Source organism: Pseudophryne corroboree, assembly GCF_028390025.1.
Source record: "Pseudophryne corroboree isolate aPseCor3 chromosome 3 unlocalized genomic scaffold, aPseCor3.hap2 SUPER_3_unloc_68, whole genome shotgun sequence".
In the NCBI taxonomy this organism is placed as follows: domain Eukaryota; kingdom Metazoa; phylum Chordata; class Amphibia; order Anura; family Myobatrachidae; genus Pseudophryne; species Pseudophryne corroboree.
The window spans coordinates 524,152-551,595 of record NW_026967561.1 but is presented as its reverse complement, the minus strand read 5'-3'; the positions used below and the strand labels follow the sequence as shown (position 1 = coordinate 551,595).

General features: G+C 47.5%; 1 protein-coding gene across 1 annotated transcript in view; it reads right to left on the bottom strand.

Moving 5' to 3' along the window:
• Positions 1-14,410: 14,410 nt before the first annotated feature.
• LOC134984588 (gastrula zinc finger protein XlCGF17.1-like) overlaps positions 14,411-27,444 on the bottom strand; it is a 32,258-nt gene continuing 19,224 nt past the window's right edge. The window contains exon 2 of the mRNA XM_063950140.1: positions 14,411-16,729. Within this exon, the coding sequence (XP_063806210.1) occupies positions 15,546-16,691 (1,146 nt within the window). The 5' untranslated portion in view covers positions 16,692-16,729 and the 3' untranslated portion in view covers positions 14,411-15,545. The remainder of the gene's footprint in view (positions 16,730-27,444) is intronic.

Below are 27,444 nucleotides of genomic sequence, written 5' to 3'. Positions count from 1 at the left end.
GAGGTTTCCGTACGGGCAGCCCGACAGTTCCAACGAGCGGGCTATCACTGTTGCTAAACCCCGCTCGAGCGTTCAGCCGCACAGCCGCTCCGGCTTCCAGAAACCACTGTTTTCTCCGGCACTGAGTGAAGGTAGCTTCCACGGTTTGCTGGTAACAGGTGCCAAGTGTTCTGGAAATGCCGGGCGGAGGTCTGAACTATTCAGCAATCACTTAATCAGGGAGTCCTAGATGCGTTTCGTAACATCCAGTTACTTCTTCCATAGGCAGTCATTATATTTGACAAACCAGATACTGCTGATTTCACAGTTGAAAATTTAAATTAGCACCTATATCATACATAGCTTATAAATATAAGTCAGTGGCAACCAAGTATCTTACTGCTCATGATGTTACAGAGTAATAGATATTTTGGTGGTAAATCATTACAGTAAACCAACAAAGTTTAGAGAAAAAACAGGAAAAACTCAGTATAAAAGATGGTTAGATATACATAAATATGATTAGCACGTATTCCTAAGTGTTGAAAAATACTGCAGAATCTCAATTAATGCTTAAATATCTCTAGCATCATATAATTTGGAATACCACACAAAAAACAATTGATTATGGAGATAAGCATATAAATGAAGGACATTATTTCCAAGATGTGGTCCAAGTGGGCGCTTACTTGTTCCCTTTGGTGGGTGTGGGCTGCCCAGTCCCACAAATCCCACTATCCAAACGGACCGTCTCACCTATAGGTAGGCTTGTTCACTGGACCAGTGATATTTTACTGTCTAGTCATTTTTTACGAAAGAGTGCCCCAGCATAGAGTCTTTCTCCTCTGTTTTTCCCGTTCATGTACCTTACTGACTCAGACCATTATCCATTAGTGGTTATTGTCTGTAACCTTAGCCTGTTGCGGAACTACCCCCATAGTACTAAGCACCCCCATAATCAACACAGGCTTAATAGCCTGAGAGCTGCTTGCTGCATTAAAATGCAGCTTAGTTATGGGGCCTCCCTCTCACCCGCGATCTCCCCCTTCACTGGTGGAACGCAGCAGCAGTGAGAGCTATCCACAGTCAGCCTCCCCTCTCTCCCCTGTGTGAAGACAGAGCCGCAGCACCCACTGTTTGCAGCTCTGGAGATCTGGAGGGTAGCGGTTAGCAGAAGCAAACCGTGCGAGGGAGGCGGAGCGGCAGTGGGCAGGGAACCAAAGGCAGGGGAACAGCAGCGGCTTTGTGCCCAGTGGCAGCTGCTGGGCAGGCTGTGGCTGGGCGGGGCAGCAAGGGGACACACATAAAATAAAACATAGTCCCTACATGGTGGGCAGCAGAGTGAGCTGACCGCCCCTCACCCTCAGTAAGACAAAGCAAGGGAGTGGCAGCAGCGTGAGCTGCCTGCCCGCTCATTACCTGAGATTAGTGGAGACTATGGCCCTCATTCCGAGTTGTTAGCTCGCAAGCTGCTTTTAGAAGCTTTGCACACGCTAAGCCGCCGCCTACTGGGAGTGTATCTTAGCATAGTAAAATTGCGAACAAAAGATTCTCAAAATTGTGAATACACACTTCTTAGCAGTTTCTGAGTAGCTCCACACTTACTCGGTATCTGCGATCAGTTCAGTGCTTGTCGTTCCTGGTTTGACATCACAAACACACCCAGCGTTCGTCCAGACACTCCTCCGTTTCTTCAGCCACTCCCGCGTTTTTCCCAGAAACTGTAGTGTTTTTCCGCACACACCCATAAAACGGCCTGTTTCCCCCCAGAAACACCCACTTCCTGTCAATCACACTCCGATCACCAGAACGAAGAAAATACCTCGTAATGCCGTGAGTAAAATACCTAACTTCTTAGCAAATTTACTTGGCGCAGTCGCAGTGCGGACATTGCGCATGCGCATTAGCGACTTATCGCTCCGTTGCGAGAAAAAAATAACGAGCGAACAACTCGGAATGACCACCCATGACGGGGCTTCTCTTCACAAGCTCTGTCCAGCTCCTTTGGCAGTCCCAGGCTGCAATCAGCTTAGCTGAGTTTGGTCTATGGCGGTGCTCCTCTCCTGAGCGCCAACAAGCCAATTGCTGCAGGCAGCACCAACAATTGCGGACCCAAGCTTCTTAATAGGCTGGGAAGGGATTGAGTGTAAAGAAGAAAAAATCTTTCAAAAATAGAAGAGACTTGTGGAGAATCCTCCACGTGTGCCATTCTCTGTGAGGCACAAAAAGCACACTGGTCCTTTGGGAGTATGGAAGGGGTGGAGGGTTACTAATTTAAATATTTAAATGTGCCTGTCCCTACTAACGCCCCATCCATATCCCAAGAGTACTCCAGTGACCCCTAGTGGATGAAAAAGAAATTAAAATTATGGTTTAAACATTAAAAAAGCATGTAAATATTTAATCAACACCAGTAGTGTTTTTCTTGTCTATATATATATATATATATATATATATATTAACAATGTGGTAATGTGTTTGACACTTTTTTTTTGAGTGTTTTTATTTTAAAATGCTACATATATGTTTTTGTTATCATGCATTCATGTGTCTTAAGATATATTTATTTTATAACATAAAAACAAAAACACACTAATACAACAATCCTGCAATGTTTAGATGAAGGAAGAGCAGAGAATTTTGGTAAGTTTGTTTGCAGAAGCTCCACTAGCAGTAGCATAGACTGGCAATTGTGTTCACAACTGAGAACACGTACCAGACTGTTAACTTGCAGTAATAGCAATAAAGTTTATCAATATATGTCAGCATCACAGATGACGGCCAATCAACAGTAGGCAGACAGTATAAATATTAGCATTTGTGATGAATACGCCATTGGCACCATGCCAGCTGCCGCCTTCAGTATGCGGGAACTGCGGCTCCTCACCATGGTCATGGACCGCTGCATAGGCCGCACGGGCACATACGTGTTTAACTCCCGAAAGCGTGTGGCCTACGCGGAGATCCGCACGTGGCACACGGGTGAAGGTCCACATGCGGCGGACCATTGCACAACTCGAGTGGCAGTGGTCTGACCTCCACCGCCGTCAGCCGCATTTGCTGGTGCAGCTGCGCCACCAAATACTTGACGGTGAGTAATGCACACTGTGGCATTTCTGTTTGCATGAGTGTGTTTGTTAGCACGTAAATGTATAGTAATATTTGCAGCCATAATTATGTGTGTTGTTTGGCCTGTAGATAGTGGTAGTGTATGTACAGTACCAGTCAAAAGTTTGGACACACCTTCTTATTCAATGGTTTTTATTTAAGTATTTTCTATATTGTAGATTAATACTGAAGAAATCACAACTATGAAATAGCACATATAGAATTATGTTGTTAATAAAAAACTGTTACTGTGCATCAAAATCTGTTTTATATTTTAGATTTCTCAAAGTAGCCCCCCTTTGCTTTGATGACAGCTTTGTACACTCTTGGCATTCTCTCAATCAGCTTCATGAGGTAGTCTCCTGGAATGGTTTTCCAACAGTCTTGAAGGAGTTCCCAGAGGTGCTGAGCACTTATTGGCTGCTTTTCCTTCATTCTGTGGTCCAACTCATCCCAAACCATCTCAATTAGGTTTAGGTCAGGTGATTGTGGAGGTCAGCACTCCATCACTTTCCTTCTTAGTCAGGTAGCCCTTATTTAGCCTGGAGGCGTGTTTGGGGTCATTGTCTTGTTGAAAAACAAATGATGGTCCCAGTCAGCGCAAACCAGATGGGATGGCATGGCGCTGCAGAATACTGTGGTAGCCATGCTGGTTAAGTGTGCCTTGAATTTTGAATAAATCACCAACAGTGTCACCAGCAAAGCACCCTCACACCATCACACCTCCTCCATGCTTCACAGTGGGAACCACACATGCAGAAACTAGAGATGAGTGGGTTCGGATGTAACGCCAGAATTAACGCCAGTTCAGTTTTATCCGGATTTTTTTTATTGGCTATCCCAAACATGTGATGTCCGTGAGCCAATAAGATGGCGCTTTGAGAACCGAGTAAATACAAGTAAAACCGAACCCGCACATCTCTAGCAGAAACAATCCGCTCACCTTCTCTGCGTCTCACAAAGTCACGGTGGTTGGAACAAAAAAGACTCAAATTTTTACTCATTAGATCAAAGTACAGTTTTGCACTTGTCTAATGTCCATTCCTTGTGTTTCTTGGCCCAAACAATTATCTTCTTGTTGTAAAATGTAGGTGGGAGTCTTCCTGGTGCTTCATTTGGTACAGTGGCTGCCTCTTCATTTCACAAAAAGGACTTATCCCAACAAGTCCAAATTAGAACTATAGAAACAGGGGAATGTGAATAGGATGGCGCGTCTGTGCCTATATAAATGGACGTGTGGTAAATGATACGGAAAATTATATTAAACACCTATCCTAAGTTAATTATGATAACTGGAATTCCTTGATCCAATAGACATCCTCTTTCTGTGCTGTCAGAGTGGACGCACAGGTACATAGAAGACATAATGGTACGGAAATTATGTGTAGAAACTTCCAATGAAATATGTGGATGTATCTACAGTGGGGCAAAAAAAGTATTTGGACAGCCACCGATTGTGCAAGTTGACCCACCTAAAAAGATGAGAGAGGTGTGTAATTTCCATCATAGGTCACTTCAACTGTGAGAGACAGAATCTGGAAAATAAACAGGAAAACATATTGTACATTTTTTAAACAATTTACTTGTATTTTCTTGAGGAAAATAAATATTTGGACACCTACGAAGCAGCAAGATTTCTGGCTCTCACAGACCTGTTACTTCTTCTATAAGAAGCTCTTCTATCCTCCACTCATTACCTGTATTAATGGCTCCTGTTTGAACTGGTTATCTGTATAAAAGACACTTGTCCACACCCTCAGTCAGACTTCTACCTCTCCACCATGGCCAAGACCAGAGAGCTGTCTAAGGACACCAGGGATAAAATTGTAGAGCTGCACAAGGCTGGGATGAGCTACTCGACAATAGGCAATCAGCTTGGTGAGAAGAGATCAACTGCTGGCACAATTATAAAAAAATGGAAGAAATACAAGATCACTGACAATCTCCCTCGACCTGGGGCTCCATGCAAGATCTCACCTCGTGGGGTATCAGTGATCTTGAGAGTGGTAAGGAATCAGCCAAGAACTACACGGGGGGACCTGGTCAATGACCTCAAGAGAGCTGGGACCACAGTCACAAAGGTTACCATTAGTAACACACTACGTCATCGTGGATTGAAATCCTGCAGTGCCCAAAAGGTCCCCCTGCTTAAGCCAGCACATGTCCAGGCCCATCTAAAGTTTACCAGTGACCATCTGGATGATCCAGAGCAGGCCTGGCCAACCTGTGGCTCTCCAGATGTTGTGAAACTACACATCCCAGCATGCCCTTCCACAGTTTTAGCCTCCCCTAATAGCAAAACTGTGGCAAAGCATGATGGGAACTGTAGTTTTACAACAGCTGGAGAGCCACAGGTTGGCCAGGCCTGATCCAGAGGATGACTGGGAGGATGTAATGTGGTCAGATGAGAGAAAAATCAAACTTTTTGGTATAAACTCCACTCGCCGTGTTTGGAGGGAGAATGATCAATAGCATCCCAAGAACACCATACCCACTGTGAAGCATGGGGGTGGAAACATCATGCTTTCGGGCTGCTTTTCTGCAAAGGGGATAGGACGACTGATCCGTATTAAGGAGAGGATGAATGGGGCCATGTATCATGAGATTTTGGGAAAAATCTCCTTCCCTAAGTAAGATCATTGAAGATGGAACGTGGCTGGGTCTTCCAGCATGACAATGACCCCAAACACACTGCCTGGGCAACTGAGTGGCTCCGTAAGAAGCATTTCAAGGTCCTGGAGTGGCCTAGCCAGTCTCCAGACCTCAACCCAGTAGAAAATCTGTGGAGGGAGTTGAAAGTCCGTGTTGCTTGCCCAGTGACAGCCTCAAAACATGACAGATCTAGAGAAGATCAGCATGGAAGAGTAGGCCAAAATACCTGCTACAATGTGTGCATACCTGGTCAAGAACTACAGGAAACGTTTGACCTCTGTAATTGCCAACCGAGGTTATATTACAAAGTATTGAGTTAAACTTTCTGATTGTCCAAATATTTATTTTCCGCAAGAATATACAAATACATTGTTTAATAATCATACAATGTGATTTCCAGATTCTGTCTCTCACAGTTGAAGTGTACCTATGATGGAAATTACAGACCTCGCTCATCGTTTTAAGTGAGTCAACTTGCACAAATGGTGGCTGTCCAAATACTTTTTTGCCCAACTGTATGTTCAAGATTATTCCATACACGAGATTATAATGCGGTACTCCTTATGAAAGTGAATGATCTTTTTTTAGTAGATTAGAGGTGGCGTACCTCACTTACACAATATAATGTGCGATAACCCTTATAATGGTTTCTTTATATCTTAACCCCACAAATAAGATATGCAGGTGATCTTAGAAACAGCATACCTCACTTACATAGTGAGGAACAGTATAACACACATCAAGGTATCGTTATCATAAGGTACGTCTCAAGCGTACCATTACTCACAATGAATACAGCATAACTCCACATATAAAGGTCTCTGCGTCAAATAGACTTGTACAGTGATGCAATAAAGGTACAATTTATTTAATAAATGGTTTAAAATGGTTGAAAAAATAAACATACAAGCCTTAGGGGGAGGGGGGTTGTGCGAGATCCCAGCAAGGAAGAATATATGATTTTGTTGAGCTGAGGTCCGGTAACGAAGCTCCAAATGCCAAATATAGAGAAATAAAATAGGTCTTACCTTACATGGGAGACACACACACATCCACCTCACCTGTGCAAAGACCTCCTTTGGGCAACGCGTTTCGAGTCTGGAGTGACTTTTTCAAGGCATGCCTTGAGTCACCCCAGACCCGAAACGCATACAGAAAGAGTCCCCCTCCCCCAATAATGTCATCCCACTATTCAAATGAGCTGTCAAAATCAGACATAGCCAAAATTGCAAGTACATAGTCACTATTGGTGGTTCTGGGCTCTGGATACTTCAAGGGAAATTGCATAGTCACAATGGCAGCGTGTGTACCCACCTTTATACACCAGACGGGATATTTATACACAGCAACACTGATATTATGTGGACACAAAAGTAACAACACAAGTGACACGTTAACAGGAAATTGTTTCTGTCACCATAGCAACAATTATCTGGAAATAAGATAATACAAAGACAAATAAAAAGACTCAACGGAAATCTTTTGTTTTTAAACAACTTTATTTCATATCTTTAATAGAGATTTTAGTCTATCTATATTTCTCTGACATCCTAGTGGATGCTGGGAACTCCGTAAGGACCATGGGGAATAGCAGGCTCCGAAGGAGGCTGGGCACTCTAGAAAGATCTTAGACTACCTGGTGTGCACTGGCTCCTCCCACTATGACCCTCCTCCAAGCCTCAGTTAGATTTCGTGCCCGGCCGAGGTTGGATGCACACTAGGGGCTCTCCTGAGCTCTTAGAAAGTAATAGTCTTAGATTTTTTTTATTTTCAGTGAGACCTGCTGGCAACAGGCTACTGCAGCGAGGGACTAAGGGGAGAAGAAGCGAACTCGCCTGCTTGCAGCTGGATTGGGCTTCTTAGGCTACTGGACACCATTAGCTCCAGAGGGATCGACCGCAGGCCCAGCCTTGATGTTCGGTCCCGGAGCCGCGCCGCCGTCCCCCTTACCGAGCCAGAAGCAAGAAGATGGTCCGGAAAATCGGCGGCATGAAGACTCAGTCTTCACCAAGGTAGCGCACAGCACTGCAGCTGTGCGCCATTGCTCCTCTCACACACTTCACACTCTGGTCACTGAGGGTGCAGGGCGCTGGGGCGCCCTGAGGCAGCAATAAAAACACCTTGGCTGGCTAAAATACCTCAATATATAGCCCCAGGGGCTATATATGAGGTAAATACCCCTGCCAGAAGTCCATAAAAAGCGGGAGAATAGGCCACAAAAAAGGGGTGGAGCCTATCTCCTCAGCACACTGGCGCCATATTTCCCTCACAACTCCGCTGGAAGGAAGCTCCCTGGCTCTTCCCTGCAATCTACAGTACCAGTAAGAGGGAAAAGAGAGGGGGGGGGCATTAAATTTGGCAGTATATATAATATATTTTATTGAAAAGCAGCTATTAGGGACATAACTCAGTTAGTCCCTGTGTATATATAGCGCTCTGGTGTGCTGGCATACTCTCACTCTGTCCCCCCAAAGGGCTTTTTGTGGGTCCTGTCCTCTGTTTGAGCATTCCCTGTGTGTGTGGAGTGTGTCGGTACGGCTGTGTCGACATGTTTGATGAGGATAATGATGTGGAGGCGGAGCAGATGCCTTTAGAAGGGATGTCACCCCCTGGGGGGCAGACACCTGAGTGGATGAGCTTATGGAAAGAAATGAGTGCACGTATAGACTCTTTACATAAAAAATTTGACGACATGCCAACTGTGGGACAGCCGAGTCTTCAGCTCGTGCCTGTCCAGGTGTCTCAAGGGGCATCAGGGGCTCTAAAACGCCCGCTATCTCAAGTGGCAAATGTAGATGTCGACACGGATACTGACACCAGTGTCGACGAGGATGAGTCGAATCTAATGCCAGTCAGGGCCATTCACTGCATGATTGAAGCAATGAAAGAGGTGCTAAACATTTCTGATTTACATCCAGGTACCACAAAAAAGGGTATTATGATTGGGGAGAAAAAAATACCCGTAGTTTTTCCCCCTTCAGATGAATTAAATGAGGTGTATGAGGAAGCGTGGCTTTCCCCTGATAAAAAATTAGTAATTTCTAAGAAGCTACTAATGGCGTTCCCTTTCCCGCCAGAGGATAGGTTACGCTGGGAAACACCCCCTAGGGTGGATAAAGCGCTCACACGTTTGTCTAAAAAGGTGGCACTACCGTCACAGGATACGGCCGCCCTTAAGGAGCCTGCTGATAGAAAGCAGGAGGCGATCCTGAAGTCTGTTTACACACACTCAGGCATTATACTTAGACCAGCTATTGCGTCAGCATGGATGTGCAGTGCTGCAGCTGCGTGGTCAGATAAACTGTCAGAAAAATATTGACACGTTAGACAGAGACACGATTCTGCTAACAATTGACCATATCAAAGATTCAGTCTTGTATATGAGAGATGCACAGAGGGAAATCTGCCGGCTGGCATCTAAAGTAAGTGCATTGTCCATTTCTGCTAGGAGATGCTTATGGACTCGCCAGTGGACAGGAGATGCAGATTCCAAAAGGCACATGGAAGTTTTGCCTTATAAGGGGGAGGAATTATTTGGGGATGGTCTCTCCGACCTAGTTGCCACAGCAACGTCTGGGAAGTCAGCATTTCTACCCCATGTCCCCTCACAGCCTAAGAAGGCGCCATTTTATCAGGTTCAGTCCTTTCGGACACAGAAAAGCAAGCGGGGAAAAGGAGGCTCTTTTCTGTCTAGGGGCAGAGGTAGGGGAAAAAGGCTGCAACAAACAGCAGGTTCCCAGGAGCAAAAGTCCTCCCCCGCTTCTTCTAAGTCCGCCGCATGACGGTGGGGCTCCACAGGCGGAGCCAGGTACGGTGGGGGCCCGCCTCAAAAATGTCAGCGATCAGTGGGCTCGCTCGCAAGTGGATCCCTGGATCCTTCAAGTAGTATCTCAGGAGTACAAGCTGGAATTCGAGGCGGCTCCACCCCACCGGTTCCTAAAATCTGCCTTGCCGATTGCTCCCTCAGACAGGGAGGCGGTGCTAGCGGCAATTCACAAGCTGTATTCCCAGCAGGTGATAATCAAGGTACCCCTACCTCAACGAGGTCGGGGTTACTATTCCACACTATTTGTGGTACCGAAACCAGATGGTTCGGTGAGACCCATTTTAAATTTGAAATCCTTGAACACATATATAATAAAATTCAAGTTCAAGATGGAATCGCTCAGGGCGGTTATTGCAAGCCTGGACGAGGGGGATTACATGGTATCTCTGGACATCAAGGATGCATACCTGCATGTCCCCATTTACCATCCTCACCAGGAGTACCTCAGATTTGTGGTACAGGACTGCCATTACCAATTCCAGACGTTGCCGTTTGGACTCTCCACGGCACCAAGGGTATTTACCAAGGTTATGGCGGAAATGATGATACTCCTTCGAAGAAAGGGAGTTTTAATTATCCCGTACTTGAACGATCTCCTAATAAAGGCACGGTCCAAGGAGCAGTTGTTGGTGGGAGTAGCACTATCTCAGGTAGTGCTGCGCCAGCACGGCTGGATTCTGAATATCCCAAAGTCACAGCTGGTACCGACGACACGTCTACTGTTCCTGGGGATGATTCTGGACACAGCCCAGAAAAAAGTGTTTCTCCCGGAGGAGAAAGCCAGGGAGCTGTCTTCTCTAGTCAGAGACCTCCTGAAACCAAAACAGGTATCGGTGCATCACTGCACGCGGGTCCTGGGAAAGATGGTAGCTTCGTACGAAGCAATTCCATTCGGCAGGTTCCATGCCAGAATTTTTCAGTGGGATCTGTTGGACAAGTGGTCCGGATCGCATCTTCAGATGCATCGCTTGATAACCCTGTCTCCAAGAACCAGGGTGTCTCTTCTATGGTGGCTGCAGAGTGCTCATCTTCTGGAGGGCCGCAGATTCGGCATACAGCACTGGGTCCTGGTGACCACGGATGCCAGCCTGAGAGGCTGGGGGGCAGTCACAAAGGGAAGAAACTTCCAAGGACTATGGTCAAGTCAGGAGACTTCTCTTCACATAAATATTCTGGACCTAAGGGCCATCTACAATGCCCTAAGTCAAGCAAAATCCCTGCTCCTACATCAGCCGGTGCTGATCCAGTCAGACAACATCACGGCAGTCGCCCATGTGAATCGACAGGGCGGCACAAGAAGCAGGATGGCAATGGCAGAAGCCACAAGAATTCTCCGATGGGCGGAAAATCATGTACTAGCACTGTCAGCAGTGTTCATTCCGGGTGTAGACAACTGGGAAGCAGACTTTCTCAGCAGGCACGACCTCCACCCGGGAGAGTGGGGACTTCATCCAGAAGTCTTCCAAATGATTGCAAATCAGTGGGGTCGTCCACAGGTGGACATGATGGCGTCCCGGCTAAACAAAAAAACTAGAGAGGTATTGCGCCAGGTCAAGAGACCCTCAGGGGATAGCGGTGGACGCTCTGGTAACACCGTGGGTGTACCAGTCAGTTTATGTGTTCCCTCCTCTGCCGCTCATACCAAAGGTATTGAGAATAATAAGAAAGTGAGGAGTAAACACAATTCTCGTGGATCCGGATTGGCCAAGAAGAGCGTGGTACCCAGAACTTCAAGAGATGATCTCAGAGGACCCGTGGCCTCTGCCGCTCAGACAAGACCTGCTCCAGCAGGGGCCCTGTCTGTTCCAAGACTTACTGCGGCTGCGTTTGACGGCATGGCGGTTGAACACCGGATCCTGAAGGAAAAGGGCATTCCGGAGGAAGTCCTTCCTACGCTTATTAAAGCCAGGAAAGAAGTTACAGCAAATCATCACCGCATATGGCGAAAATATGTTGCATGGTGTGAGGCCGCAAAGGCCCCAACAGAGGAATTTCAACTAGGTCGATTACTGCATTTCCTGCAAGCAGGAGTGAATATGGGCCTAAAACTGGGTTCCATTAAGGTACAGATCTCGGCTCTGTCGATTTTCTTTCAGAAAAAACTAGCTTCAGTACCTGAAGTTCAGACATTTGTAAAGGGAGTGCTGCATATTCAGCCCCCGTTTGTGCCTCCTGTGGCACCTTGGGATCTCAACGTGGTGTTGAGTTTCTTAAAATCACATTGGTTTGAACCACTAAAAACCGTGGATCTGAAATATATCACGTGGAAAGTGGTTAGTATCAGAATTGGCGGCTTTGTCTTGTAAAAGCCCTTATCTGATTTTCCATATGGATAGGGCAGAATTGAGGACCCGTCCCCAGTTTCTACCTAAGGTGGTGTCAGCGTTTCACCTGAATCAGCCTATTGTGGTGCCTGCGGCTACTTGGGACTTGGAGGACTCCAAGTTGTTAGACGTGGTCAGGGCCCTGAAAATTTATGTTTCCAGAACGGCTGGAGTCAGAAAATCTGACTCGTTGTTTATCCTATATGTGCCCAACAAGCTGGGTGTTCCTGCTTCTAAGCAGACTATTGCTCGTTGGATTTGTAGTACAATTCAGGCCTGCCACAGCCAAAATCTGTCAATGCCCATTCCACAAGGAAGGTGGGCTCATCTTGGGCGGCTGCCCGAGGGGTCTCGGCTTTACAACTTTGCCGAGCTGCTACTTGGTCAGGGGCAAACACATTTGCAGAATTCTATAAATTTGATACCCTGGCTGAGGAGGACCTGGAGTTCTCTCATTCGGTGTTGCAGAGTCATCCGCACTCTCCCGCCCGTTTGGGAGCTTTGGTATAATCCCCATGGTCCTTACGGAGTTCCCAGCATCCACTAGGACGTCAGAGAAAATAGGAATTTACTCACCGGTAATTCTATTTCTCATAGTCCGTAGTGGATGCTGGGCGCCCATCCCAAGTGCGGTTTATCTGCAATACTTGTAAATAGTTATTGTTAACTAAATCGGGTTATTGTTGAGCCATCTGTTGAGAGGCTCTATTGTTTCATACTGTTAACTGGGTTTCATATCACGAGTTGTACGGTGTGATTGGTGTGGCTGGTATGAGTCTTACCCGGGATTCAAAATCCTTCCTATATTGTGTACGCTCGTCCGGGCACAGTATCGTAACTGAGGCTTGGAGGAGGGTCATAGTGGGAGGAGCCAGTGCACACCAGGTAGTCTAAGATCTTTCTAGAGTGCCCAGCCTCCTTCGGAGCCCGCTATTCCCCATGGTCCTTACTGAGTTACCAGCATCCACTACGGACTACGAGAAATAGAATTACCGGTGAGTAAATTCTTATTTTTAAACTTAAAATATACTTTACTCTGCACATGGATAAAATATCCTTTAAAGCACAGAAACAATTCAAGTTACGTGTTAGTATTGCAGGTAAGTAAACAGATACATATCATTCAGACACAGCCGCAATAGTGGCCCGCAGCAGTTTGCTGGTGTTGGCAAAATGCACATGTGCAGCGACCGTGCGGACACGCACATTGTGGCCACATACCTGAGGGGCGAATGCCGGCGGGCCAGGACCATTTTCCGGAGGGCATCGTGATATTACATATGCGTTCCTCTTTAACCCCCTATAACCTTCCAGAGTGCACCTCATATCTCATCTTTTCCAAGTTACTACAAATGATATGAGATCAGTAGCAGCACTACTTTCAGGATTATTACACAGAACACACATAAAGGCTGACACAGCAAATAACAGTAACACATACAAGGGATTAATTAGAAATAAGGAAGCATAATAATCATTAAGTCTAATTATCAACTGGTTCTGTGCGGGACCCATACACCTCTTTACTGCCTCCAGCAGCCCCTGGTACTGTACTGTGACCATCCGCCCTGTCCCCCCCCCACTACTGCCACCACCCTGGCCCCCCAACCTCTTTCCCCTACTACTGCCACCACCCTGTCTCCCCCCTACTGCCACCACCCTGTCCCCCCAACCTCTTTCCCCCACTACTGCCACCACCCTGTTTCCCTCTCACTACTGCCACCTGCCCTGTCTCCCCCCCACTACTGCCACCCACCCTGTCTCCCCAGACTGCCACTGCCCTGTCTTCCCCCACTACTGCCACCGCCCTGTCTCCCCCCCAACTACTGCCACCCGCCCTGTCTCCCCCCACTAATGCCACCCGCCCTGTCTCCCCCACCACTGCCACCTGCCCTGTCTCCCCCCAACTACTGCCACCTGCTCTGTCTCCCCCCACTAATGCCACCTGACCTGTCTCCCCCCACTACTGCCACCCACCCTGTCTCCCCCCGCTACTGCCACCCCCCCGTCTCCCCCCGCTACTGCCACCCACCCCGCCTACCCCCACTACTGCCACCTGCCCTGTCTCCCCCACTACTGCCACCCACCCTGTCTCCCCCCACTAATGCCACCTGCCCTGTCTCCCCCCAACTACTGCCACCCGCCCTGTCTCCCCCCACTACTGCCACCCCCCCCCCGTCTCCCCCCGCTACTGCCACCCACCCCGCCTACCCCCGCTACTGCCACCCACCCCCACTACTGCCACCTGCCCTGTCTCCCCCACTACTGCCACCCGCCCTGTCTCCCCCCACTAATGCCACCTGCCGTCTCCCCCACTACTGCCACCTGCCCTGTCTCCCCCCAACTACTGCCACCCGCCCTGTCTCCCCCCACCTCCCCCCGTTACTGCCACCCACCCCGCCTACCCCCACTACTGCCACCTGCCCTGTCTCCCCCACTACTGCCACCCGCCCTCTCTCCTCCACTACTGCCACCTGCCCTGTCTCCCCTCACTACTGCCAACCTCCCTGTCTCCCCCTACTGCTCGCCACCCTGTGCCCCCCCTCTTCCACCTCAGCACTGCTTGGGGACAATATTACCTATAGACAGTGCCTCTGGCAGCCCCCGCTACAGCAATAGTGCCACCCACCCTGTGTCCCCCTGACATCTCAGAACTTCTTGTGGATTCTTGGTACTGCTGGTAACAGTCCTTCATCTGCAGGTGGAAGTAACCAGGGCAGAAAGGAGGCAGAAGCTGCTTCTGGTACCATGGACATTGGGACTCTGGTCATGTAGGGCTGGGAGAGTCAGTAAGATTATGTAATAGTCACCATCTTACAGGCAGCCGGTGAAGGGAGCAGAGAATGGGTGTTATGTGGCAGGAACGGGCTGGTTAGGTAACAGCCTGGCTGCTGCATTCTGTACAAGCTACAAGGGGTGCAATTCTTTTGCTGGGAGACCCAGGTAGAGGACATTGCAGTAGTCTTTGTATGATGATACAAGTACATGTATGACTGTAGGTAGATCTTCTGAGGGAAATAAGTGCTGGAGTCTGGCTATGTTCCTCAGATGAGGATCTGTTTGTGGCAGATACTAATGTCTAAGTGTCACTCCACCATCCAGGAGACCAAGATTCCGCACATGATCAGCATTTTGTGACTCTGAACCCCCAAGCGTTTGTATGGTTGGTAACAAAGCTGAGCTGTCACCCTGCCCTTTGTTGGTGAGCTTCTACCATATGGACCTGTTTCACCAGGACTGAGTCACAGCCAACTGGCATCACCCACACCTGGAGCTCACCTAGACAACCATTTAGGATTGGGACTGGGTTCTCAGTACCTGTAGCAAAAGACAGGTCATCTGTACAGCAGTGGTAGATGAGGTCATGACATCTGATTATTTCACCCAGTGGTAACATGTATATTGCAAAAAGCATAGCAAATAGAAGAACCTTGAAGAACAACGCATGGCATTGATGAGAAAACTCCAGAAGATTAAAATGGTTCCTCACCTGAGTGATGTCTATTGTGCTGATTTATTTCTCAGAGTATGGAAATGGCCTCTCACCTGTGACTTCGCTGAAGTGTAACAAGTTGTGATTTCTATGTAAAACATTTTGCACACTCAGAACATGGAAATGGCTTTTCCCGTCTGACTTCTCTGATGTGTAAAAAGATCTAATTTCCGTGTAAAACATTTCCCACATTCTGAGCAAAAAATGGCTTCTCACCTGTGTGACTTCTCTCATGTTTAATAAGATCTGATTTGTGTGCAAAACATTTCCCACACTCAGAACATGGAAATGGCCTCTCACCTGTGTGACTTCGCTGATGTGTAACAAGTTGTGATTTCCAGGTAAAACATTTCCCACACTCATAGCAAGAAAATGGCTTCTCGCCTATGTGACTTCTCTCATGTTTAATAAGATGTGATTTCTGGATAAAACATTTCCCACACTCATAGCAAGAAAATGGCTTCTCGCATGTGTGACTTATCTCATGTTTAATAAGATGTGATTTCTGTATAAAACATTTCCCACACTCAGAACAGGAATACGGCTTCTCACCTGTGTGACTTCTCTGATGTGTAACAAGAGCTGAGTTCTGTGCGAAACATTTCCCACACTCAGAACAGGAATATGGCTTCTCACCTGTGTGACTTCTCTGATGACAAACAAGATCTGGTTTCGATGAAAAACATTTCCCACACTCAGAACAGGAATACGGCTTCTCACCTGTGTGACTTCTCTGATGTCTAATAAGAACTAATTTGTATGCAAAACATTTCCCACACTCAAAACATGGAAATGGCTTCTCACCTGTGTGACTTCTCTGATGTCTAACAAGAACTGATTTCTGTGTGAAACATTTCCCACACTCAGAACATGGAAATGGCTTCTCATCTGTGTGACTTCTGTGATGTATAATAAGATCTGATTTGCGTGCAAAACATTTCCCACACTCAGGACATGGAAATGGCTTCTCACCTGTGTGACTTCTCTGATGTCTAATAAGAACTGAATTGTATGCAAAAGATTTCCCACACTCAGAACACAGAAATGGCCTCTCACCTGCCTTACCGGTCTGTGGGTTAATAGGCTTTGTGTTCTGTGTAAAACATTTGGCATCTATAGAACAGGGAAACACTGTATTTACTGTCAGAGCTGTAACAGATGCACCAATATCAGAGTGATCAGGAGAACATTTCCCAGGATCAGAGGGATCAGCTGATAGAGCTGGATGTATAATTGGGGTAATGGGGTTATCTCCTGGAGAATCTGGTCTACTGTCATTATCTTTTGTTTCACAATCCGAGGATAACATTAGATGTCCTTCTGTGATATTCCTGCTTGTGTGTCCATCTGCTGGAAATAAAATACATTATGGGAATGTGACATTTTCTGTAACAATATTAATCTTGTAAACAATAGGAGAAGACGACTCTCTGGGGCACTTAATTGTAAATGTGTGTGTATAATAAAACATAACTTTTAATGAAGGCTTTATAATATTGTGTCTCAGAGTATCATTGTGTCCACCCTCCTGAGAACACTCACAATAACAAATGTAATATTATAATAAGACTTAGATATATCTCTCTCTTGTACTGGTAACTAACCATGAAGTATAAATGGAGATGTAGTCACTCGCCAAGTCCTATGTCAGCACCAATGTAAAACAATGGATGGGGAATATATTGTATGAACTGGAGATTCTAGATGAACAATAATATCAGTCATATGAGCTGATGGATCAGAGAAATGTCTCCTAACATTACTCCTGGAAGCATTGGTAAGGTAGCATTCCTTTATGTGTGTGCTCATACGCTGGTAAGCCTGTACATGTGTTACTCACCCTTATATAAGGTATATTGCTACAGCAGAGTAGGTGTGGAACAAGGTACTTTACATGCAATACACCATATAATACACTGTAATCATCATCATCTGCTAGGCTAAAATCTACTTTCTCTTACGTCCTAGAGGATGCTGGGGTCCATTTAATACCATGGGGTATAGACGGGTCCTTTGGGAGCCACTGGCACTTTAAGAGTTTAATAGTGTGGGCTGGCCCCTCCCTCTATGCCCCTCCTACCAGACTCAGTTTAGAAAACGTGCCCAGAGGAGTCGGTCACAGCTAGAGGAGCTCCTAGGAGTTTTCTTAGTTTTTTATTTTCTACAGTTAGTTAGGTTACAGGAAGGCTGCTGGCAACAGTCTCCCTGCTTCGTGGGACTTGGGGGTGGGGGGGTCGGAATAGGAACCAACTTCCTAAAGAGTTAATGGTTCTCTACTCCGCTGACAGGACACTGAGCTCCTGAGGGTGCTGATCACAAGCCCATGAGGCGACTGCTCACTCCTGCAACACGGCCGCCACCCCCTAACAAAGCCAGAAGAAAGAAAAGTGGCAAGTATAGCTCCGGCGTCCCGGTTAGCGGCAGGGTATGGCGGCACAAGCGTGGGAGCGCAGCTCTGACAGGCTGCGCTCCAGGAAGGCTCAGCAACACACAGTGTAGGCGCTTTGAGGGGCGTCCTGAGCCAGCACGGATAAACCCTACACTGGTCACGCAGATAACAGGGGCTAATCCCCCTGTTAGCACTAAAATCCTCAGGCCAGTAAAAACAATTAGTGCAGGAAGCCGCTCGACATTACAAGGGGCGGGGCTTCCTCTCAGAGCGGATCCAGCACTCACCAGCGCCATTTTCTCCCTGCAGATCATAGGAACTAGGACGCTGACAGGGAGCGCTGCCCTCCCTATTAAGATCAGTCAGCACCGGGCTTTTATCATAAATTCCTACAGGGGCGCTGTGTGGCTGGCTCCTTATACTCTGTGACTCTCTGAAGGTACTCTGGGGGAAACTGTGTCCGACATTTTCCGGTCTGTGTAAGTGTGTATATCCACATTACCATGTCTAAGGACTCTGTGTCCTGTGCTGCAGAGTGTGTATCTTCTCCTGAGGAGTCTATTCCATATACTCAGGACTGCAATGTGCTGTCTCGGCCTTCTGAATCCGAACCCCCATGGGTGGATTCTTTAAGGGGAATGATATCCCAGATTTCAACATGGATGTCACATAATAAGAGACGCAGTTTTTGAGACAATCTGTGGAGTGTTTGAAATATTCAGCTCCCACTACTTCATCTAAAATCCCACCTACATACCCCAAAAAAGTACACTTGCCCAGATAATGCAAGCTGACACTAATACCGACTCTGATACAGGGGACGGTGAGGGGGATATGCAGGGGGAGGATGCATCCCTTGCTAAAGGGGTGCAGCTAATGATTGAAGCCATTAGGGATGTTTTGCATATTTCTGAGAAGGTCCAGAACAAGTAGAGAAATCTTATTTTACAGTAAATAAGAAGTCCTAACTTACCTTCCCTGCTTCTAAGGAGTTAAACTCCTTGTTTGAAAAATCCTGGGAAAACCCAGAGAAAAAATTACAGATCCCTAAAAATTCTCATTGCTTTCCCTTTCCCTGAAGAGAATAGAAAAGTGGGAAAACCCCCCTATTGTAGACGCTTCTGTATCTAGGCTGTCTACAAAGGTGGTTTTACCTGTCCCTGGTTCAACCGCCTTAAAGGAGCTGGCTGACCGCAAGATTGAGACTACGCTCAAATCACTATACACTGCTACAGGCATGGCTTTAAGGCCCACTATTGCTTGTGCGTGGATTTCTAAAGCCATAGTAAAGTGGTCAGGCACCTTACTAGAGGACTTAGATACTATGGATAGGAGTGACACTGACTTGTTTTTACGTCACATACAGGATTCTGCAGGCTTCATGGTGGAGGCCATGAAGGACATTGGCCTGCTACTTCCATGGCTGTCTCGGCACGCAGAGGACTCTGGCTACGCCAATGGACTGCGGATGCAGAATCCAAGAAAAGTGTGGAGAACCTGCCATTTACAGGTCAGGCACTATTTGGGGACGCATTGGATGCGTGGATTTCCACGGCGACTGCGGGTAAGTCGACATTTCTTCCCTCTGCAGCAGCCCTAGCTAGGAAATCGTATCCTACACTGCAGTCCTTTTGGACTGCAAAATGTAAAAAATTCAAACCCCCTCACACCTTCTTTAGAGGAGGTCAGGGAAGATCCCAAAAACCTGCACCAACAGGTTCCCTGGAACAGAAACCAGGTTCTGCTTCCTCCAAATATTCAGCATGACGATGGACCTATCAGCCTGGACATCAGGCAAGTGGGAGCGAGACTAAAAGATTTCAGTCACGTCTGGGCGTCATCATGCCTAGACCCCTGGGTGAAGGATATTGTTAACCAGGGGTACAGACTGGAGTTTCAGGAACTCCCACCTCACAGATTCTTCAAATCATGCTTACCAGCTTTGCTGACAGAAAGTGCTATCCTTCAGGAAGCCATTCAAAAATTGGTACAAACAAATGTCATTGTTCCAGTTCCACCTCACCTAAAAACCAAGGGTTATTACTCAATCCTGTTTGTAGTACCAAAACTGGGCGGTTCGGTAAGGCCTATATTGAACCTGAAGACGTTGAACCCCTACTTGAGGGTTTTCCAATTCAAGATGGAGTCTCTGAGAGCGGTGATCTCAGGTCTGGAACAGGGGGAATTCCAGGTATCCCTGGATATCAAGGATGCGTACCTTCACATTCTGATCTGGCCACCTCACCAGGCCTATCTACGGTTTGCACTACAGGACTGTCACTACTAGTTCCAGACGTTGTCATTTGGCCTCTCCACAGCACCGAGGGTGTTCACCATGGTCATGGCAGAGATAATGCTCCTCCTACGCAAACAGGGAGTGAACATAATTCCATATCTGGATGAACTGCTGATAGAGGCATCTTCCAAGGAGAAGCTGTTGCAGAGTATTGCGCTCTCAACTCAACTACTCTGGGATCATAGGTGGATCCTGAACCTTCCAACGTCACATTTGGAACAGACAAGGAGACTGCCCTTCCTGGGGATGATACTCGACACGGAAGTGCAGAGGTTGTTTCTACCGGTGGAGAAAGCGTTGGTGGTCCAATCAATGGTCCGGGATGTCTTGAAACCTCCCCGGGTAACGGTTCATCAGCGCATTCGCCTTCTGGGGAAGATGGTAGCCTCCTACAAGGCTCTACAATACGGAAGATTCCATGCACGGTTCTTCCAGCTGGATCTCCTGGACAAGTGGTCGGGATCACATCTTCACATGCACCAGCGGATATGCCTGTCGCCAAAAGCCAGAATTTCAGTACTCTGGTGGCTGAAAACTTCTCACCTGCTCGAGGGCCGCAGGTTTGGGATTCAGAATTGGATTCTTCTAACCATGGATGCAAGCATCAAAAATTGGGGAGTAGTCACCCAGGGGGAAAACTTCCAAGGAAAGTGGTCAGGCCAGGAATCTGTCCTTCCAATAAACATCTGGAACAAAGGGCCATATACAATGGCCTTCTACATGAAGCTCATCTTCTGCAATATCGAGCCATTCAGGTTTAGCCGGACAATGTCACAGCGGTGTCCTACATAAACAGGCAGGGTGGAACGAAGAGCAGGGCTGCAATGTCAGAGGTAACAAGAACCCTCCTCTGGTCAGAAAGACACGTGCTGGCGCTGTCGGCGATCTTCATTACGGGAGTGGACAACTGGGAAGCGGACTTCCTCAGCAGACATGATCTACATACAGGAGAATGGGTCATCCACCCGGAGGTATTAACAGAGGTAACACACCGATGGGGTGTATCTCAGATAGATATGATGGCCTCTCGCCTCAACAAGAAGCTTCGGAGGTACTGTTCCAGGTCACGAGACCGACAGGCAGTGGCGGTAAACGCCCTTTTGACACCCCGGGTGTCTTACAGTCATTGTATGTGTTCCCTCCACTTCCACTCATCCCAAGGATTCTCAAACTAATAAAAAGATCAAGAGTTCCGCCGATGATCATTGCTCTGGCCTGGCCAAGGCGTGCTTGGTACACGAATCTTCTGGCATTACTGCTGGAGGATCCGAGGCCTCTTCCTCTTCGCGAGGACCTTCTACTGCAGAAGCCGTTTGCCTATCAAGACTTACCGCGGCTACGTTTGACGACATGGAGGTTGAACGCCAGATCTTAGCTCGGAAGGGCATTCCAAATAAGGTTATTCCTACTCTGATCCAAGCTAGGAAGGGGGTAATGTCTAAGCATTACCATCGGATTTGGAAAAAGTATGTGTCTTGGTGTGAATCCAAGATGTTTCCTGCAGTGGCGTTTCAACTGGGACATTTCCTCCTCTTTCTGCAAGCAGGTGTGGATGTTGGCCAACGCTTGGGCACCATCAAGGTCCAGATTTCGGCATTGTCTATTTTCTTCCAGAAACAATTGTCTGCTATCCCTGAGGTTCAGACTTTCTTGAAAGGAGTTCTGCACATCCAACCTCCCTTTGTGCCTCCTATGTCACCGTGGGATCTTAATGTGGTGCTGCAGTTCCTGCAATCAGATTGGTTCGAACATTTACAGGAGGTGGATGTAAAGTTTCTTACTTGGAAGGCGTTATGTTGTTGGCCTTGGCTTCTGCCAGAAGTTTGTCAGAATTGGGGGGCATTGTCGCACAAGAGCCCCTACTTGATTTTCCATGAGGATAGAGCTGAGCTCAGAACGCGTCAGAAATTTCTCCCTAAGGTTGTTTCGGCTTTTCATATCAACCAACCTATTGTGGTGCCAGTGGCTACTGACACCTCAATTACCTCAAAGTCCTTGGATGTTGTGCGGGCTTTGAAAATCTATGTGAAGAGAACTACACGTCACAGGAAGTCGGACGCACTATTTGTACTTTATCATCCCAACAAGATTGGGTGTCCTGCTTCTAAGCAGACAATTTCCCGCTGGATCAGGCTTACTATCCAGCATGCTTATTCCACGGCAGGATTGCCAATTCCAAAATCTGTTCAGGCCCACTCTACCCGTAAAGTGAGTTCTTCCTGGGCAGCTGCCCGGGGTGTCTCAGCTATTCAGTTTTGCTGAGCAGCTACTTGGTCAGGGTCGAACACATTTGCTAAGTTTTACAAGTTCTATACTTCGGCCTCTGAAGACTTCAAGTTTGGTCAATCAGTTCTGCAGGAACCTCAGCACTCTCCCTCCTGTACTGGGAGCTTTGGTACATCTCCATGGTACTAAATGGACCCCAGCATCCTCTAGGATGTAAGAGAAAATAGGATTTTAATTACCTACTGGTTAATCCTTTTCTCGTAGTCCGTAGAGGATGTTGGGCGCCCCCGTCCTGTGCTTTGTATTACTGCATTTTGTTACTTGGTTCAGAATTGTTGGTTTAGCCGTTGCTGAAGTGTTCCAAGTTGGTGAGTTTGGCTTTTTTGTTATGTGTGAGCTGGTGTGAATTTCACCACTATCTGTGTATTTCCTTCTCTCGAAGTATATCCGTCTCCTCGGGCACAGTTTCTAGACTGAGTCTGGTAGGAGTGGCATAGAGGGAAACTAGCCCACACTATTAAACTCTTAAAGTGCCAGTGACCCGTCTATACCCCATGATACTAAATGGACCCCAGCATTCTCTACAGACTACGAGAAAATAGGATTTTATTTACCGGTAAATCTATTTCTCGTAGTCCGTAGTGGATGCTGGGAACACAACTAAAGAAAGCTTTAGGACTACCTGGTGTGCACTGGCTCCTCCCACAATGACCCTCCTACAGACCTCAGTTAGGATACTGTGCCCGGAAGAGCTGACACAATTAGGAAGGATTTTTGAATCCCGGGTAAGACTCATACCAGCCACACCAATCACACCGTACAACTCGTGATACTATACCCAGTTAACAGTATGAAATACAATGGAGCCTCTCAACAGATGGCTCTCAACAATAACCCGTTAGTTTAACAATAACTACATACAAGTATTGCAGACAATCCGCACTTGGGATGGGCGCCCAGCATCCACTACGGACTACGAGAAATAGATTTACCGGTGAGTAAAATCTTATTTTCTCTGACGTCCTAAGTGGATGCTGGGACTCCGTAAGGACCATGGGGATTATACCAAAGCTCCCAAACGGGCTGGAGAGTGCGGATGACTCTGCAGCACCGAATGAGAAAACTCAAGGTCCTCCTTAGCCAGGGTATCAAATTTGTAGAATTTTGCAAAAGTGTTAGACCCTGACCAAGTAGCAGCTCGGCAAAGTTGTAAAGCCGAGACCCCTCGGGCAGCCGCCCAAGAAGAGCCCATCTTCCTCGTGGAATGGGCTTTTACAGATTTAGGATGCGGCAGTCCAGCCACAGAATGCGCAAGCTGAATTGTTCTACATATCCAGCGAGCAATAGTCTGCTTCGAAGCAGGAGCACCCAGCTTGTTGGGTGCATACAGGATAAATAGCGAGTCAGTTTTCCTGACTCCAGCCGTCCTGGAAACATATATTTTCAAGGCCCTGGCTACGTCCAGTAACTTGGAGTCCTCCAAGTCCCTAGTACCCGCAGGCACCACAATAGGTTGGTTCACGTGAAAAGCTGATACCACCTTGGGGAGAAACTGGGGACGAGTCCTCAATTCTGCCCTATCCATATGGAAAATCAGATAAGGGCTTTTACATGACAAAGCCGCCAATTCTGACACATGCCTGGCCGAAGCCAAGGCCAACAGCATGACCACTTTCCACGTGAGATATTTCAAATCCACGGTCTTAAGTGGTTCAAACCAATGTGACTTTAGGAAACTCAACACCACGTTGAGATCCCAAGGTGCCACTGGAGGCACAAAGGGGCTGAATATGCAGCACTCCCTTAACAAAAGTCTGAACTTCAGGAAGTGAAGCCAGTTCTTTCTGGAAGAAAATCGACAGAGCCAAAATCTGAACCTTAATGAAACCCAATTTTAGGCCCATAGTCACTCCTGACTGTAGGAAGTGCAGAAATCAACCCAGCTGAAATTCCTCCCTTGGGGCCTTCCTGGCCTCACACCAAGCAACATATTTTCGCCATATGCGGTGATAATGTTTTGCGGTCACCTCTTTTCTAGCCTTAATCAGCATAGGAATGACTTCCCCCGGAATGCCTTTTTCCTTTAGGATCCGGTGTTCAACCGCCATGCCGTCAACGCAAGGTAAGTCTTGGAACAGACAGGGCCCCTGCTGCAGCAGGTCCTGTCTGAGCGGCAGAGGCCATGGGTCCTCTGAAATCATTTCTTGAAGTTCTGGGTGCAAAGCCCTTCTTGGCCAATCCGGAACCACGAGTATGGTTCTTACTCTTCTCCTTCTTATTATTCTCAGTACCTTGGTATGAGAGGCAGAGGAAGGAACACATACACCGACTGGTACACCCTCGGTGTTACCAGAGCCTCCACAGCTATCGCCTGAGGGTCCCTTGACCTGGCGCAATATCTATTTAGCTTTTTGTTGAGGTGGGACACCATCATGTCTACCTGTGGCCTATCCCAATGGTGTACAATCATTTGGAAGACTTCTGGATGAAGTCCCCACTCTCCCGGTTGGAGGTCGCTCCGGGAATGAACACTGCTGACAGTGCTAACACATGATATTCCGCCCATCGGAAAATCCTTGTGGCTTCTGCCATCGCCATCCTGCTTCTTGTGCCACCCTGTTGGTTTACATGGGCGACCGCCATGATGTTATCTGACTGGATCAGCACCAGCTGATGTTGAAGCAGGGGTCTTGCCTGACTTAGGGCCTTGGCCTTCTCCTCCGGGAGAAACACTTTTTCCTGTTCTGTGTCCAGGACCATACCCAGGATCAGTAGACGCGTCGTAGGAACCAGCTGCGACTTCGGAATATTCAGAATCCAGCCGTACTGTTGTAGCCCTTCCCGAGATAGTGCTACTCCGACCAAGAACTGTTCCCTGGACCTCGCCTTTATAAGGAGATCGTCCAAGTACGGGATTACTATAACTCCCTTTTTTCGAAGGAGTATCATCATTTCGGCCATTACCTTGGTAAATACACTCGGTGCCGGGGACAGACCAACGGCAACGTCTGGAATTGGTAATGACAGTCCTGTACCACAATTTTGAGGTACTCCTGGTGAGGAGGGTAAATGGGGACATGCAGGTAAGCATCCTTGATGTCCAGTGATACCATGTAACCCCTTCGTCCAGGCTTGCAATTACTGAGCGATTCCATTTTGAACTTGAACCTTCGTATATAAGTGCTCAAGGATATCAATTTTAGAATGGGTCTCAACGAACCGTCTGGTTTCGGTACCACAAACATTGTGGAACAGTAACCCCGACCTTGTTGAAGGAGGGGTACCTTGATTATCACCTGCTGGAAGTACAGCTTGTGAATTGACATCAGTACTACCTCCCCTTTCTCCAAGGGCAGCAGGCAAGGCTGATTTGAGGTAACGGCGAGAGGGAGTCGCCTCGAACTCCAGCTTGTATCCCTGTGATACTACTTGCAGAACCCAGGAATCCACCTGTGAGCGAGCCCACTGGTCGCTGAAGTTCCCGAGACGCGCCCCCACCGCACCTGGCTCCACCTGTGGAGCCCCAGCGTCATGCGGTGGACTCATAGGAAGCGGGGGAAGATCTTTGATCCTGGGAACTGGCTGTCTGGTGCAGCTTTTTCCCTCTTCCCTTGTCTCTGTGCAGAAAGGAAGCGCCTTCGACCCGCTTGCTTTTCTGAAGCCGAAAGGACTGTACCTGATAATATGGTGCTCTCTTAGGCTGTGAGGAAATCTGAGGTAAAAAAATTTCTTCCCAGCAGTTGCTGTGGATACGAGGTCCCAGAGACCATCCCCAAACAATTCCTCACCCTTATAAGGCAGAATCTCTATGTGCCTTTTAAAGTCAGCATCACCTGTCCACTGCCGGGTCCCTAATACCCTCCTGGCAGAATGGACATTACATTAATTCTGGATGCCAGCCGGAAAATATCCCTCTGTGCATCCCTCATATATAAGACGACGTCTTTAATATGCTCTATGGTTAGCAAAATAGTATCCCTGTCCTGACAGGGTAACAGACCACGCTGCAGCAGCACTATCCATGCTGAGGCAATTGCAGGTCTCAGTATAGTACCTAAGTGTGTATATACAGACTTTAGGATAGCCTCCTGCTTTTTATCAGCAGGCTCCTTCAAAGTGGCCGTATCCTAAGACGGCAGTGCCATCTTTTTTGACAAACGTGCGAGCGCCTTATCCACCCTAGGGGATATCTCCCAACGTGACCTATCCTCTGGCGGGAAAGGGTACGCCATCAGTAACTTTTTAGGAATTACCAGTTTCTTATCGGGGGAACCCACGCTTCTTCACACACTTCATTCACTCATCTGCTGGAAAACAAAACACTGGCTGCTTTTTCTCCCCAAACATAAAAACCCTTTTGTTTTAGTGGTACTTGGGTTAATGTCAGAGTGTAACACATTTTTCATTGCCGAGATCATGCTACGGATGTTCCTAGTGGATTGTGTATATGTCTCAACCTCGTCGACACTGGAGTCAGACTCCGTGTCGACATCTGTGTCTGCCATCTGAGGTAGCCGGCGTTTTTGTGCCCCTGATGACCTTTGAGACACCTGGGCAGGCACGAGCTGAGAAGCCGGCTGTCCCACAGCTGTTACATCATCCACCCTTTTATGTAAGGAGTTGACACTGTCGGTTAATACCTTCCAACTATCCATCTACTCTGGTGTCGGCCCCACAGGGGGCGACATCACATTTATCGGCATCTGCTCCGCCTCCACATAACCTTCCTCCTCAAACATGTTGACACAGCCGTACCGACACACCGCACACACACAGGGAATGCTCTGACTGAGGACAGGACCCCACAAAGTCCTTTGGGGAGACAGAGAGAGAGAGAGTATGCCAGAACACACCAGAGTGCTATATAATGCAGGGATTAACACTATAACTGAGTGATTTTCCCAATAGCTGCTTGTATACACAATATTGCGCCTAGATTTAGTGCCCCCCCTCTCTTTTTAACCCTTTGAGCCTGAAAACTACAGGGGAGAGCCTGGGGAGCTGTCTTCCAGCTGCACTGTGAAGAGAAAATGGCGTCAGTGTGCTGAGGGAGATAGCCCCGCCCCTTTTTCAGCGGACTTCTCCCGCTTTTTTATGGATCTCTGGCAGGGGTATTTTACACATATATAGCCTCTAGGACTATATATTGTG